Source organism: Vipera ursinii (genome assembly GCF_947247035.1).
Source record: "Vipera ursinii genome assembly, chromosome: 6".
NCBI classification, from domain to species: domain Eukaryota; kingdom Metazoa; phylum Chordata; class Lepidosauria; order Squamata; family Viperidae; genus Vipera; species Vipera ursinii.
Window position 1 is genome coordinate 58673652 of NC_139515.1, and position 17363 is coordinate 58691014.

General features: G+C 36.5%; 1 protein-coding gene across 1 annotated transcript in view; it reads right to left on the reverse strand.

The window, feature by feature from the left end:
• Window positions 1-4742: 4742 nt before the first annotated feature.
• GUCY2C (guanylate cyclase 2C) overlaps window positions 4743-17363 on the reverse strand; it is a gene marked incomplete at its 5' end in the record, with an annotated part of 81281 nt that continues 68660 nt past the window's right edge. Inside the window, 6 exons of the mRNA XM_083365362.1 lie at window positions 4743-4967; window positions 5681-5757; window positions 7016-7110; window positions 11260-11358; window positions 15212-15386; window positions 15866-16058. Coding sequence (XP_083221488.1) covers window positions 4793-4967; window positions 5681-5757; window positions 7016-7110; window positions 11260-11358; window positions 15212-15386; window positions 15866-16058 — 814 coding nt within the window. The 3' untranslated portion in view covers window positions 4743-4792. The remainder of the gene's footprint in view (window positions 4968-5680; window positions 5758-7015; window positions 7111-11259; window positions 11359-15211; window positions 15387-15865; window positions 16059-17363) is intronic.

A 17363-nucleotide genomic window follows, 5' to 3' on the forward strand; every position in this document is an offset into this window, starting at 1 on the left:
GGGTGGCACAACAGGTCCGCCCTCTCATAGGCGGGGTGGATTAGAAAGTGAAAAAGGTCTCCGCCCGGGCGTCGAGCATTATTATTATTATTGTGGTTGCGGTTGTTATAAGTGTCAGGAAGCAAAGGATAATAAAACAGCTTGGCTCGCCTTCGATTTCTCCAGACTTTTAAGGCCAAGTCGTCAACCCGGAATGACCTTTAAACAAATCTTAGAGATCAAGAAGCAAGGGATGGAAACTAATCAAGGAGAGAAGCAACCTAGAGCTAAGGAGAAATATGATTAATCAGTGGAACGACCTGCCTCCAGAAGTTGTGAATGCTCCAACACTGGAAGTTTTTAAGGAGAGATTGGACAACCATTTGTCTGAAATGGTATAGGTTTCCTGCCTGAGCAGGGGTTGGACTAGAACAGACATGTCAAACACAAGGCCCGGGGGCAGGATCTGGCCCGCGAAGTGGTTTCATGTGGCCCGCGAAGCCATCCTGGAAACAGTGAGGGAACGGCCCCCACTGCCTTGGCCCTGGCCCAGAGACCCTCAGATCTGTCCCATTCCTACCCAGGCCCCCATAGGCACCCTTGATGCGAACGATGTAGAGCTGGCCGTGCCCACCCAGTAGGCCATACGCACTCTAGCCATGGCCACCCAGTAGGCCACGCCTACCGTGGCCATACCCACCCGGCCCCCTGAGGGCAACTGCAATGCTGATGCGGCCCTCAATGAAATTGAGTTTGACACCCCTGGATTAGAAGATCTCCATGATCCCTTCCAACTACTTCTATTCTATTCTATTCTATTCTATTCTATTCTATTCTATTCTATTCTATTCTATTCTATTCTATTCTATTCTATTCTATTCTATTCTATTCTCAACACCTGGCCAACCCTGTTATGGGGTTTGGAAGGGAAGGAAAATCATGTCTGCTTGGTATTTCAGCGGCAGTTTTTTGGGCATAGAATAAGCATCCTTGTACGTACCTCAAAAGTGTTGTAATCTGATACTGAAGTGTACACTTTTGACTGGAGCCTCAGCATAGCACAGTTATATCTTGAGGGTTACATAGATTTTAATGGATGCTAACCACCTGGTGTTTTCCATTTTCTCCTCAGTTTATCTTCATGGATATGTCTGAGCAAACCAAACATGAGATATGTGAAACATAGAAAACTGACAGCAAAAAAGCCCTTGTAGCCCATCAAATCTGCCCTTTGAGCTTTATTTTTTAAATTAACTTATTATTTTTTGAATTACAATGTGTTCATTGCACAGTCAGACAGGTATTCAGACTGGATTTGGCATTTTTATCTACCTAAGAATCCTTTCCAAGGACCTCAGTTAGACAGATGTGAACGTTTGATGAGGTTAAAGGTATTGTCGCAGTATGTAAGCTGTTTTAACTAAAGCTGCCTTTTGCAATTTTTTATTTTTTAAAAAAAATCCCATTTATATCCCGCCCTTCTCCGAAGACTCAGGGTGGCTTACAATTTAAGCACAAACCAATGTCCTTAGCAATAGCCTTCATTCTATGTATATGGCTGCTTATTATTTATAGTTATATATTTTTATTTTTGTTGAATGTTGGACATGTGTTTATCTCAAGCATGTTTAAGCCATTTACTGATGATGTGCCTTTCAGTATTAAAGACAACTTACAGAAACAAAGTATACAAAGAACAGTGTGAAAAGGAAAAGCATTTTCCAGTTGTGATAAAAAAAATGAGTAAAACCCCCCTGTAGTTAAATTAGTTACTGCTTGTGTGATAAAAGCAAAAGCTTGGCTTGAAAGCGTTTAGTAGATCAATCATTTTTTTCTGAGCAAAATTCCTATAATTATGATAGATCTCCCTACTACAATTTTACCATACTTTTCTTGGGCAAATCTGATGTTTTTCAAAACAAACATTGTAGGCCAGCTTCCTAAATTGATCTAGCTGAGATTGAGCTCCCTTTCTATTTTTACAATTTTGGTTATTTTAAAGCCAGTCCAGTTCTAAAAGTAGGATTTTTAAACTGAATCTAAGAAGAATTTACTTTTTGCACTCAATTTACAACCACAATTGAATCCAAAATTTAAGCGAAACAATTGTGAATTTTGCCCCACTTTAGGCTTAAGTGAATCACTGCAGTTGATAAGTTAGTAATATGGCTATTATTAACTGGCTTCCCCATTGACTTTGTTTGTCAGAAGGTCGCCAAAGGTGATCACATGATCCTGGACACTGCAAATATCATAAATATGAACCAGTTGCTAACCATCCAAATTTTAATCACATGACCATAGAGATGCTGCAGTGGTCTTAAGTGTGAAAAAGGGTCACGTCCCTTTTTTCACTGCCATTTGTAACTTTGAACAGTCACTAAATGTACTGTTGTAAGTTGAGGACTACCTGTACTATAGCTAATGCAAAAGGAGTTCCTGTATTAATTGTGGGATATGATTTCTGATGTGGCCTACTTTGAATGGCTGTCACCAATTTTGAAAGCCTAATAGCATGTTCCCTTCCATCTCTCTTACACTGAAAAGAGTCAAGATGGAATTTAAATTACTTTCTCATGCTATTGTTTTTCCCATGTCAAATCAGTGTTTTGCTAACATACTTCACATATCTTTTCCAAAATCATGTCTGCAGTTCTCTGTATAAGCCCATTGATTGAATTATTCGAATTACTCAGTTTTAAATATCTGAATAACACAGAGGTGGCATTTTCTCAAGAGTTTTGTTATATAACAAGCATCATTCTGTAAAATTTCCATCATTAACTTAGGCTGATCCAAAGAAGTCAAGCAGTTCTATCATTTTTTTTGAAAGGCAAGGTCAAGTTACTTCTTTATGATCTAAAGGTTAGCTTAAATGTTTGTCTCTTTAACAGTCTCCTATGTGATCTTAGCCATGAACAAAGGAACCACAAAGAAACTGTTGCCAAGGGCGGGAAAATGCAAATTCCATTGTACATGAACAAACTAAAGATGTCTTTTTATTTCTCTGTGCTAACCACACCTGAAATAAATCAGTAATAACTTTCACTATGGCTTATCTGTTTGTTTTATCAGTGACATCATCAAAGTAAACAAACCTATCATGGATGCAGATTCTACCATGTCATGATCCTAACCCTTAACCCCTACCCTCTCCCTACCTGATGCTGTATTCAGAAGCTCATGACCCTTATAGGATATGACATGTTGAACCTAATCCCATCAAGAAAAAAGTGACAGTCAACCGTAAACTGTGTGATTACCCAGCCTTCATCCTATATGGATTTGAACCAAAATTAAGTAAAGTGAATAATTAACAGAACTCTAAGCTGCGGTGTATTTGGGAAGCAAATCCTATTTATGTATTTATAAATAAATCATAATAGTTTTCTCTCACTTTTTCCTTTTTTGTGGTGTTCCCTTTGCATTTAAATTATTCTTTCAATTCTAAAGTTTATTTTTCTTTCCCTGCTATATTGTTTGATAACTTGAGCAAAAATATATAGTAAAATATGTTTTATAGTGGCACTATCTAATTAAGTAATAAAATACGTCCATATTCTGGTATATGTACAGTATTTGGCTTCAACTAACACTGATGCATTTTGAAGAATATGGCAATAGTGGATTTCACAATTATTTCCAGGTGGGATGAAAGCAGTCATTTTATTTTATTTACTTGACATAGGATAATCTAATTATTTGATATAAAAATAAATGGCAGTTCCATGAGGCAGCTTTTTATTGCTAACTTCCCATCCTCAAAACAGCAGTAGATACTTCCTAAAAAGAAAGAAAATGAACAAAATATTCATAAAACATGAATTCGAGTTTTTAAAAATGAAGACAGTCATAATACTGCTATGAAAATAAAATCATAACCCTAACAGATGATACCCAGATTACCAGCTGTGTTGCTAGTGAAGACCCCAAAATGGGCAGCTTTTTATTTGCAGCATTTTTAATCTTGTTTTCTTGCCACGTAAATGATCCTCCAGAGTGCAATTACTCTCAATTGTATATAAGTAATAAGTAATCTCAATGTTATAAAGTACAAAATAAAATCATGTATGAAAAGCTGTATAGGACAGCAACAAAATGCCAACATCCACATAACTGTCTGCCTGTATCTCAACTGTGTGGGTGTCGGTGTAGAGAAACATATATATTCATATTTCATCTGCAACATGGTAAGAATTGGTGCTACATAATACTCTTATTCAAAAGTTTTATTGTATTTTCAAATGGACTGGTTACACTTTTAAACGTTATATAAAAAATAAATCATAAAAAATTAATGCCTTAACAGATTTTAAATGGCAGATAAAATTCTTCCTATTTAACTATAAACAGCATACTGAGTCTTAAAGATGTTACTAGTTAACAATCTCTTACTTTATTTCCGGTATATCCAAAAAGCAGTGTATTATTAAAGGCTCTAATAAGTCAGCAGAAGCAGCTTGCGTTAGATTATTTGCATGTTGGAAATGCAGCAAAGGAAATCTTTTCATAGTTTATTATTTGTATAATGATATACAAGTACAGAAGATATTATAGAGAACCATGTTAGTCTATGGTAGCCAAACATTGTTGCAAACTAACACATTCTATTAAAATAAGCTGTAGTGATGAAAACTTGTATGTCTTTTAATAAAGCTTGCTAGTTTGAAAAGGTGCCATCAGCCTCCTAACGATACTTAAAGGAATGAGCAACATTCTGTTTTTAACTAATTTTGCTCTCCTCAATCTTGTAAATGGGTGGCGATGGTAGGAATCTAAAATCATTTTATTTCTAACTTGTTCCTATCAAGTTTTACAGATAAGTGGCAGAGTGTTCTGTAGTAGCCAGCTGCAGATATTCCAGGCTGCCTTTGCAGTAATTAGTCATGCACGAAATCTCTTGCTTCTGGCAATCTTCTGTTGGTCTTCTTTGCAATGAGTCCTTTATCATCTCAGCAAAGTCAGCCTGCAAACGCTGCTGATTCTCCCTGGAAACAGCAGTAAATACATGTAATTATCCATTTCTATCCATCAATAATTCTATTCCTATAAATGCTGTTTAAAAGCTAGAGAATAGAGGGAGGTCATACTGCAGTGGCAACACCTAGTTCAGGGGTCGGCAACCTCGGCTCTTTTATGACTCGTGGACTTCAACTCCCAGAATTCCTGAGCCAGCATAGCTGGCTCAGGAATTCTGGGAGTTGAAGTCCACGAGTCATAAAAGAGCCGAGGTTGCCGACCCCTGACCTAGTTGATCTTAATCTTAGCAGTCTGAGGCCTGGATGGCACCTGGATGACAAACCACTAGAATATCCCAGGACTACAGTATAGAAATGGTGAAGAAATTGGGAAATAAAACCAAACAATAACAGAAAACAGTGGCAAGGCACTCTCCTGAATACAACGTGAATGTGTACTCATACACATCAAGCTCACCTGGAGTGAGAATGTACCTTTTTATGTGTGTCTATATCTTGCAGGAGAGGCCAAGGCACGCCATCAAAGTTAGTTTGGGAATGCATGAACCTGTCCTCCAAAAGCACCCCACCCTCAGAAAACAACAAACAGAAAGAACATATACTCCAAAAGATTCTCTCCCTATCAAAAGGAAAACAAGAACTATTAGTCAACAATGCAAAAGGCTACCCTGATTTGAATACTGGTATGAGTATTCTGTTTTTTAAAACAAAAAATCTCTTACGCAGAAGGAGGCGATGGAAGATTATATTTCTGATCCTTCACACCTGTCAGCCAATAAGTAATCTCAGTTCCTTTGCCCTAATATATGAAATGATAGGATTATAATTAATTATTATAATTATTGTTATTACTATATATTGCACTAGCTTTTTTATTTTTAAAAAAGCAAACTAAGCCCATTGAAAGTACAAATACATAAAATAACACATTATGCTGTGATTAACTCAACCCCAGGATTTGCTATCATGACAATTAAAAGAAGAAGAAGAAAGAAAAGGCCTTGGACAACATGTTATTTTATAAACTAAGCAATTCCAAAACTCTTCACCATAAAGGCAATGGGACTATTTTTTCCCTGAGGAAGAAAAAGATGTTTCATTTCTCATGCAAGAAGCTTCATTGATTCTGCCAGGTTGGTGGTGGTGGTGGGGTGATGGAAGGATTAGTTCTGACAGGATGAGGTTGTTTCTAGCAATTCTAGGTTGCTTCTCTCTTTGATTAGTTTCCATCTTTTGCTTCTTGTCCTGCCTTCAGGTGCTTTGGAGAATGGTTTGACTCCCTCTTCTTTGTGACAAGCCCTGAGATATTGGAACACTGCTATCATGTCACCCCTCGTCCTTCTCTTCATTAGACTAGACTTACCCAATTCCAGCAACCATTCCTTATATGTTTTAGCTTCCAGTCCCCAAAACATCCTTGTTTTTCTTCTCTGCACTCTTTCTAGAGTCTCAACATCTTTTTTACATCATGACAACCAAAACTGAATGCAGTATTCAAAATAACTGGGTAATTGGAACCAACAACTATGTCACCAAAGGACATGATTGTAAGGCACCAAACTGAGTTATTGCAGTTGTAAGGTGTAGTGTACATAAGGCAACTTGCCAACTTACAATGAATGTTCCAGGAGTATCAGTTGCCATAGTTAGGTGAATCCCATGTGATTGCAGCATCCCACAGTCACATGATCACCATTTGTGACCTCCAGCCGGCCTCCCCATTGATTTTCCTTGTCAGAAGATGGCAGTGAAGGCCACAAAAGTGATCATGTGATCACGGATTGCTGCAGTGTTGTACTTGTGATCTGATCATTGACAACCCAAACCACAGAGACTCTGCAACGGTTACAGCTATGAGGATCTGTCATAAGTACCTCTCAGTACACACTGTTGTAATTTCAAATGGATACTGAATGAGTGGATGTTGAGTAAAGCCTACCTTTAAGTAGTCTTGACATAACTGAACTGTAAGTAATATTTTAAAACCTACATAGCTCTTAAATAAATGTTCGCTGTAAATAGATTTTTAAAATTAGGAATATGTGGGTATAGATTACCTTCAAATATGTTTCTCCTCGTTCTTCATACTGGAACTGACAGTCTGTCCTCTTCAGAATATCAATAGTGGAACCACTTACATGAATCCGTAGAGCTAAAAGTAAGCATATAAAAAATACACAACATTTGTAAGATAGTTTTTTATTGCCTTTAGTTTGGTATTGTGCCAAATTTATATAGTTGATAATTTATTAATTCTTGCTTCTTCATGGGTGAAAACAATAAAATTCAGTTATCTGAAAAACACCCTGCAACAAAATAAACCATATCTTAATCCTGTGCACGAGGGTAGATACAATTATACAGATATTACTGAAACTGGATGGGATGGAACCCATGATTGGAGCATACTGCTAGAAGGATATAAATTGTTCAAAAGACACAGACTCAGCAAAAGAGGAGGAAGAGTTGCAATGTATACAAAGAACTACTATATCTCTACAGAAATACACAATATTAAGGATGAAAGCCACCTTGAAAGTATAATGAATATTGAGGGGGAGGATGACATTGCTACAGGTGTGTACTACAGGCTACCCTACCAAGCTGAGGAAATATGAAAGCCATATTTGAACTACCTTTCCATCAACCTGGGAACAAACTTTGCAAGGAGAGGGAGGTTCCTGATATGCCTAGCTGACAACTTTATCTCCCAAAAAGTGGAGGAAAGAACTAGAGGGTCAGCTGTACTGGACTTAATTCTTATTAATAGAGACCAAATGGCTGAGGGAGTGGAAGCTTTAAGAACTTTGGGGAAGAGTGACCATGTCATACTAGAATTCACCATAATGCAGGCCCAGGTAATTGATCAAAGTCAGACTGGTGATTTAGACTTTAAGAGAGCTGACTTCAACAAACTAGGAGAGAGAATAGAAAGGATTCCATGGATGGAGATCCTAGAGGGAAAAACAGTACAATATGTTTGGGATACTCTGAAAAACAAGATAATAAAGAAAAAAACAATATCACAAGGAAAGAAAAACAAGAGACTGCAGACAAGCATGGTTGCACAAAGAGCTCTCTGACAAAGTGAAGGACAAAAAGGATAAGTATAAAAAATTGAAAGAGTGGCATATAACAAGAGGAGAATACCAGCAAATAGTCCAAAACCGCAAAGACAGAGTCAAGAAGGCTAGGACTTGGAATGAACTAAGACTTAAAACAAATGCCAAAAATAACAACAAAAAAAGTTTCTTTCAATATATCAAGGAAATGGACAGTTCACTCATGGGAGAAAATGGCAAGAAGGTGATGGGCAGCAGAGAGAAAGCAGAACTGCTTAATTCTCTGCATCTGTCTTTAAGAAAGAGGGGGGAAACATCAAAAGCAGCACTGTATAAGACAGAACAGGAATGCAGATCAAATTAGGTAAGGAATTGATAAGACACCTATCTGCTTTGGATGAATTCAAATCTCAAGGACCAGATGGCTTAAATCCCAGGATATTAAAGGATCTGGCAGATGTGATCTTGGAATCACTGAATGAAATCTTTCAGAGATCCTGGAGCATAGGAGAACTGCCAGAGGAAGAGATGAAAAAGAGCTGATGTGGTTCCAATCTTCAAAAAAGCCAACTCCCCTCCCCCCCAAAAAAAATGGATCCAGAAAACTACAGAATAATTAGCTTGACATCAATACCTGGGAAAATCCTGGAAATGATCATTAAGCAGTGGATTTGTGAGCATCTAGAAATGAAGAAGATGATTACTGGAAGCCATGAACTTGTTAAAAACAGACCATGTCAGACAACCTTTATTGCCTTCTTTAATAAAGTGAGTGAATTAGTGGGTCAGGGAAATGCTGTGGATATAGTATACTTAAACGTCAGTAAGACATTTGACAAAATAGACCACAGCCTACTTCTTGGTAATATAGAACAATGTGGAGGAAATAGTACCACCACCAGATGGATTTGCAGTTGGCTGACCAAATGCACTCAGCATGTAGTCAATGGAGCTATACCTATGTGAAGCATGCAGCGGGATACCTCAAGTTTCTGTTATCGGTCTGGTGGTCTTCAACATCTTCATAAATTATCTGGATGAGGGGATGGAATGGGAGCTCATCAAATCAGATGATATCAAGCTGTGCGAGGCATTGTCAATACTTTGAAAGATAGATTTGAGCATTGAGCTCTATCCAACAAAATGTAGATCACTGGTGAGAAAAGTAAGGCCCTGCACTTAGAAGGAAAAACCAAATGCTAGATATAGAATAGGAGGTACCTGGCTCAACACTAGTAATTGTGAGAGGGATTTAGGTGTCCTGGTGGATTGCCACTAAGTATGAGTCAGCAGTGTGCTGCAACTACCCAAAAAGCCAATGCAGTCCTAGGTTGCATCAACACAGGGACAGCATCAAGACAATGAAAAGTGAAAGTACTGCTTTACACAATGCTGGTGAGACCACACTTGGAATAAACATCCAGTGTTGGTCACATTTTTTAAAAAGCTGAGGCCCTAGTAGGAGTGCAGAGAAGAACAACAAGAGCAACAGAGATAAGGGGTCTTGAGGCTAAATCAAACAATGAATAACTAAGGGAACGAGGTATGTTAGCTTAATGAAAAGAAGGTGCGAGGGAGACATGATAGCAGTCTTCCAATACTTGAAGGGATATCACAGGGAAGAAAGCATCAGTTTCTTCTCCAAAGCACCTAAGGGAATGACAAGAAGCAATGGGCGGAAGCTCGTCAAAGGCAGATTCAACCTGGAAATGAGGAGGAATTTCCTGACAGAACAATTAATCAATGAAAGAGTTTGTTTGCCTCCTGGAGTGGTGGGTGCTCCATCACTAGAGGTTTTCAAAAAAAGATTGGACAACCATTTCTTCAGAATGATATAGGGATTCATATATGGATGTGGGTTGGACTAGAAGACCTCCAAAGTCCCTTCCAGCCCTATGATTCTATAAAAATACATCCTGTTAAATAGGCAGGCCATCATGGTACTTATTGACATTTTTCAGTCTTTCGAAAAGTTAATATACTGCAGGGTCCACATCCCTTGGGAGGCATATTGTTCTACAATGGGGGCAGCCACTGAGAAGATACTCTTCTAGGTCCCCATTCCTAGAAGTATCACTTCATATGAGATAGTGACCCCCAGCATCCCATCTCAGGAAGACCATAAGAACAAGTCAAATATAACCAGAAGAAACTATTCTGGGATTACATGGAGCTAAGCTGTAGAAGGCTTCATCTGTTAATACTAGCATTTTGAACTGGACCCAGAGAACAATTAGTTTGAAACTAAAACATAAATAGTTAACTTCCAGGCCATTGCTTTTGGAATCAACAAATTGGTGTAGCTTCTGAATTATCTTGAAGACATATCTTCAAAGGGCACCTGATGTAGAGTATGTTGATAAAGTTATGTGTCACAATCAGGGATCTCTGATTCAGGAAGCCCACCAAATGCAAGGAACTGGGCAAAGGCTTCCCATGCTCTTCAAATAGGAACTATAAGTCCCGAATGTCCCCCACATTGTTAAATGTCTCCTTCAGGGTCAGCAGAACCATCTAGAACCAAAATCAAAGCCAGAATAGATTTTGATCGATTATCAACTAAAAGCACAGAGCTCTCAGTCCTCAGCCATCACAAGTAGTCCACAAGGATACCATGATTGAAGATATTAAACACTACCAATATATCTACAGTACTGGGATCAGGAAGGGCATACTTCCTACATCCAAGATCTGCTGACAGAGATCACCACAGTAACCAGTGCTGTATTAGTCCTATAATCCTAAGTGGAAGAGTCAAGCACATGGTTGCCACTAAAAGGCCATGAAATCTCAAGCCCCATCCAACACCACATCTGGAGATTGAAGGATTTCAGCATCAGTCTAGATATAAGATCCAGTGAATTGATAACAGATAATTCTTCTTCTTATGACTTTAATATGAACATCAATAGCTAGAAGGAAAGCTAACTGTATTATGAGAGGATGATCAGCAATTGCACAAAAATTGGAGGAAAGGATTAAATATGGAGGTCTTGTGAGAAAAACACCATAGCTGGTCAAATTATTTATTTACTACATTTATATTGTACATTTCCTTCAAGTAGGTTGCAGTGCCTTGTAATTTAGCTTCACAAAAATTACGTGCTTATCTATGAGATAATGATTGGCCCCAGATTCTAGCAAGTCATTATTATATCTTGATAAAATGTTTCTTTTTAAATATGGAATTCTGAATTTAACTGTATAATATATTGCATATTTAGAAACTCTCTTCTTACGTAAACCTGTAGACTCCATTCTTGAAGCTGTGTTCACCGTGTCTCCAAACAAGCAGTAACGAGGCATTTTAATCCCAACCACACCAGCTGCGCAAGGACCTGAACACAAAACAGAAACTGTCTGAAAAGTTGTTCATATTGTCTAATTAATCTCACTGTTTACAATCTCTCAATCATGTGTATCAATATTTGTAACTCATGACTGTGTGCTAACCCTAACCCTTACACCCATAGTTAATATTGTATCTCATGAGGTAGAATATAAAAAGTTATGCAATAATCAATTAGCAATCATATGAATAGAGTGAGCTATATTATTTATTATGCCACAATCAAGTTATTATTACTTAAGATACCATAAATTGTTATTTTTCATAACATCGTTTCATGAAAAGATACGGCAAAGGAATGAATGTACTAGGGTTGATCTGATCAGTTATGATTATGAACTGGGAGCTCTGGTAAAGAATACTTTCTCTTCCTGCATATTTAGATGGTGCAAGTGGAGAAATGTTAAAAGATGGATATAAGTTGCTGATGGAGTGACTATGCAATATTTTTAAGGTGTGATAATTGCATCACTGCCTGATAACTGGAAGAATGTTGTAACTGTTCCCTCATATACAGTAAAGGAAAAGGCAACAAGAGTGAATGAAAATATCAAGTGGACTGGTTTGATAAATGTGCTTGGGAAGATAGCAGAATGCTGATTGAAATATCCTGACACTGAGCAAAATTTGACAAATGCCTTATTTTCATTGTTAATTTTTTTAGTAGATCATTAGGAATTGTTTGAATGAAAATTTATTTGTGTTGTGTACACAAATGTGGATGTGGCTTTGTTCATGGATGATATCAGGCTGTTAATTGAGAATATGTGATTTGTAGTCATTGTTAGAGATTGTATAATACAATGAGGACCTAGATTGTTGGGGGCAATATGCTGACTGTGTAAACCGCTTAGAGAGAGCTGTAAAGCACTGTGAAGCGGTCTATAAGTCTAAGAGCTATTGCTATATCGGTCTGAAAAATATTGCACTGAAATCCAAGATAGATTTGGTCAAACATTGTAAAACAAATATCTGAAGGAAGAATGGATGAGCTGAGAATAAGGAGAAGATGTAGAATTTACTGCTGGATGGAACTGATTAAATTCTGAAAAACAGAGAGGTCAGAAGTATGCAGAACAAAAGGCAACACATGAATTGGTGAATGGATATGGTGAAAAAAGGATGGTTTGCAAAACTGAAACACATGGAAAGATACAGTAAATGCTGCTAAGTGTTGATATGAATTATATTTAGTTTCCTTTTCTTTTCTCATATTTCCTGTTTTTAATTTCTTTCCATTATTATTTTTATTTATTTTTATTTTAATCCCATTTATATCCCGCCCTTCTCCGAAGACTCAGGGCGGCTTACGCTCTAAGCACAAATCAATGTGCTTAGCAATATTAATATTAATTCTTAATCCTCATCTGCACTTTGCATAGTTGCTTCTCTCAAATGGGAATAGCATGATAGCTAAATATCAATATGTGTTTGATATGTTTCTATTGAAATAGTAAAAAATATATTGTTCTGTAATTTACTTGCAGCCTTTAATGCACTTAATTCAAGTACTACTTCACAGTCCACAGTCTATGACACAGTCTGCAAGGAAAATTTATTACACAAATTACAACTGATCATCCCATGTCAAAAGACTATCCACCTTATTATTAATATGTCGAGTAACAGGACTTTTCAAATAATAATGGGAGGACAAAAAAGCAAAATGCTGTTCCAAATCTAAAATCATCTTATTTCTGAATTTCAGGCAGAATTCTTCTCTCAATTCCAGTTATGACAAATTGTCTAAGTCCTTTTCCATCTCTCTATTATTTCATTTTACTTTATCAGTAGTTTGTTCTAGTTTTGCTGTGGGTTATCCTCAATTTCTTCAATTTGGTTTTTTGTCTTCTTTTTTTCATTTCCTCTTTACAACTCTTTCTTCAATTCTCTCTTCAAACGCAGCCACTTTAAACAGATTTGACAGAGTTGGATACTTTTTCCCCATCTTTTCAAACTTTTTTTTGTAATATTCCCAAAATAATAGTTTCTTAATTGCTTATTTTAACAGTCCTCTCTTCCCCTCATGACACTCTGCTGTTTTTGTAGTGATCACCATTTTTTAAATTTGTAATCCAAAAGTAAAACTGAGTCAGATGAGTTCCAGAAAATCCTGGTGAAGACACTAAAAAAAAGGTTATTTAATCTTTAACAATTTTTTTTGGAATGAGGTGAAGATGGTACACAGACAGAGCAAAGTATATAGGATTACTTCATAATTTGTAAAATTAAGAAATGTATTAAGGGATATTCTTGTGTACTTTTTCAGGAAGAAGACTACAGACCAGGTTTTGGGGCAGCATTCCAGGACCAGACTGAAGATTAATAACGTAGATGCAATTGTACTTAAAGAAATTGTGATAAGATAATGAGAAACAAAAAAGAGGTTTTTTTTCCTGAAAAGTTCAAACAGAAAAAGATACTCTTTTGATTGGACCAAGTGGATCCTTACTTCTAAAAACAGAAGCTCAAACTGAATTCAGTGCAAAAGCAAAAGAATTTCTAGAAAAAATTAAAGGGGAAAAGGAAGAAATGCAAATAGAGGTCATTAAAAGGATTAAAGAACAACTACAGAATACTGCGGAAGAGGCTCCCATCTTAGGCGCTACAAGTATTGACTTTTCTAAATTCTTGGCATAAATATGAATGTCAGATGTCTAACACAGAATATAAATGGAGCAAATGCTCCTCAAAAAAAGAATATTGTTGATTATTTGAAAAAATAAAACTAGATATATTTTGCTTATAAAAACACTTATCAGATAAAAGGATAAAAATATTTGATTTATATAGTTGTAGAGTGTATTTCAATGGAATTGTTTTGTATTTAAATCCACAATTACAATCAGAGTTGATATTAGCTGATGATTGCGGTAGATATGAGGGTGGTAGATTTGGAAATTAATCTAAACCAGATGTTCTTGACAGTTCTATTCAACCTTTATTGTTCTTGATGAGAAAGTCAAGATATGAATAAAACTTGTTTTAGATGCTACTCTCTTGCACCCCATATTTTCTTCTTAAGGAGCAAGGAATTTAGACAGGAGGGTCTGTGGTGGCTAAATGCCAAGTGTATGCTCAATAGATTTTCCTGATATCTTGTCCCATACCACAAGATGCTCCCAGATACTAACCTCTAACGATTTAGAAAGAAAAGGTTGATTTAAAAGAAAAACTCATGAGAAGCTTTCCTTGTACCAGGCAAATTGCAAATGCCGATTGAACTGCTATTGAACTAGGCCTGGTGCTTAGTTTCAGCTCTTATTTAGATTTCATTTGTACAATGTCCCCCAGTTGTACCAAATATGCATGTCTTCTAAAAGAAATTTCTATTAGTTTATTGATACAAAAAAGAAGAAAAGGTTTTGTAGACTAAGATCCAGTTCTTCAAATACAGGATATACAATTTTAAAGTGACAATTATGCATGAGGATGCAGATGAAAAACAGTGGAATCAGAGAGGAATTACCGTAGTTTCAAAATAATAACTACATTAAAAATAACTCATTAATAATGCTCTCTTCAGGCTTCTTGAAAAGGGCAATTTTCATAAACACTACAGAAATTCTGATTTTTCTATACAAGTGTATACAAAATTCAAATTACAAGGTATTGATCAATAATATTAGAAAACTATTTATGCTTGATATTATCTTTATAGTATTCACTATATTCTTTTTCAAATAATTGGTCACCACTGATAATTTTTTTAAAGGTAATATTTGAAATCATAAGAAATATATACCATTTCTATTATTGCTTTAGGAAAATTTAAACATGATATTAAAAATCATTGGTTGATTTGTTTGTTTTGATCAAATGTTTGATAGAATCTTCTATACCAGAATGAATTCCTATTCGAATCCATACAGGAAGGCCAGGAAGATGTTGTAACTCGAATGACCCCATGAAACTGAGTATATCCAGGGCCATCATGGAAATATCCACTGCGTGACAGTTACCATTTCTATTTGGTAAACCACTTACTACCATATACGCATCTCCAATGGTCTCCACCTGTTGAAACATGACAAAAAGTCATACATTTGCTTAGGGAAAAAGTATACTGAACAACCTTCAATTAACAAAATAAGTCTCTGATTAGAACTCCAGGTCCACTCAGTATAACAGAGCCTTCCCATCTTGGTGTCCCCTCAAGATAAGTGCACTTAGTAATTCAGACCACTGAAATTCTGATTGTGCTCAACCAGCATATATATCAACTATACCAACTGGGAGCAGGAATCTAACACTTTTAGAGAACTCCAGCTTGAAGAAACTTGTTACAGTGAGATTTCATGAAAGTATTTTCTTTGTCTGAAATGAGGAACATAAAGATTTTTAAATCTTAAGAAAAGTGTATTATTTTTATTATTTCAGAAAAACATTTTAATTGAGAAGGCCTCATCATTGCCTTATTTTAGTGCATTGCTGACCCCACTACCTTTTTTTCAGCTCAAGGTAATCTTTTATATTCTTTTCTCAAATCAGATCACCTTGTAAACATCATGATGATCAAGAATGTGGTCAAAGTTCTTGTAGATGTCATTCAGCATGTCTACCACTTCCATAGGTGTGCTGTATTTACATATGGTTGTGAAACCCACGATGTCACTGAAGTAGATGGTGACTTCTTCAAACAATTCTGGCTCTACACATCCAGTCTCCTTCAAAGATTTTACCACAGGCCTGTGGGGGTGGGGGAAAGGGGAGGGGGTAAGGCTTATTGATTTCAAAGGGTGCTTTAAAAAATTAATTATGGTATGATATCCACAGCTTTTCTCTATTGTTGTGCACCACACTGAATCACATTGAAGGAGATGGGCAGCTATAAAAATGTGATTAATAAATAAAATAAGTAATTTGTTGATAATTAGTTCACAGCTAATTAATAATTACTTAATTAAAGTACTAAAGCACTTATAGAACAGGCAATCATATTCCTTACAGAACACATTGGAAATCAATACTGAATTAAATAAGATCACTTTGCTGTTGTGAAATTCCTTTACTGTAATATCACAAGGTTGGAAGGAGGAGGAGGAGGTAGTATCAATAGTAATAGTCACCTTGGGTACAATCTCAAAACAACTGGAGCACCCACTTGAACACAATCAATATTGACAAATTAACTATCAGTCAATTGCAAAAGGCAGCTTTACTTGGAACAGCTTACATCCTTCAATGATACCTCTAACACCATCAATTCTGCCTATCCTGAATCCTTGGGAAGGCCTCCATAGGTGGACAAAAATTCCAAATCCAGCCTGAACATATGGCTCACTGTATGATGAACCATAATAATAGCAATAACAAGACCAAGTCTTAAGATCAAATGCATATAAAGCCAGAATTGAGAGGACAGCAATAGACAGCAAGTGTTGCCTCTGCAAAAAAGCTAAAGAAACAGTGGACTACCTGATTAGATGCTGCAAGAAAATTGCACAGACTGACTACAAACAATGGCATGACAAAAGAGCAACAAAGGTGCATTGGAAGAGCTACAAGGAATACCTTGTCAGTAAGCAAAAACTGGTGGGAACATAATATTTAGAAAGTAATAGAAAATGAAAATGGTAAAATGCTCTCAGACTTTAGAATTCAAAAAGACAGGTACCTGCCATATAACATCACAGACTTAACTTTTCAATAAGGAAGACAAAAAAGTCTGGATAGTGGATGTGGCAGTGCCTGGAGACAGCAGAATATAAGAGAAAAAAACTGGAGAAAATAACAATATACAAAGACCTGCAAAGAGAATGACTGTGGCAAAAGCAAGCAAAAGTAGTACCAATATTAATAGGTGCATTGGGTGCAATCTCAAAATAACTGGAACACTTGAGAACCATCAGCATTGACAAATTCACCATCAGTCAATTGCAAAAGGCAGCTTTCCTCAGAACAGCTTACATCCTGCGATGATATCTGTAACAGCATGAAACATCTACTGTAGATCTGTCTACCCAGGTCTTTGGAAAGGACTCGATAGATAGA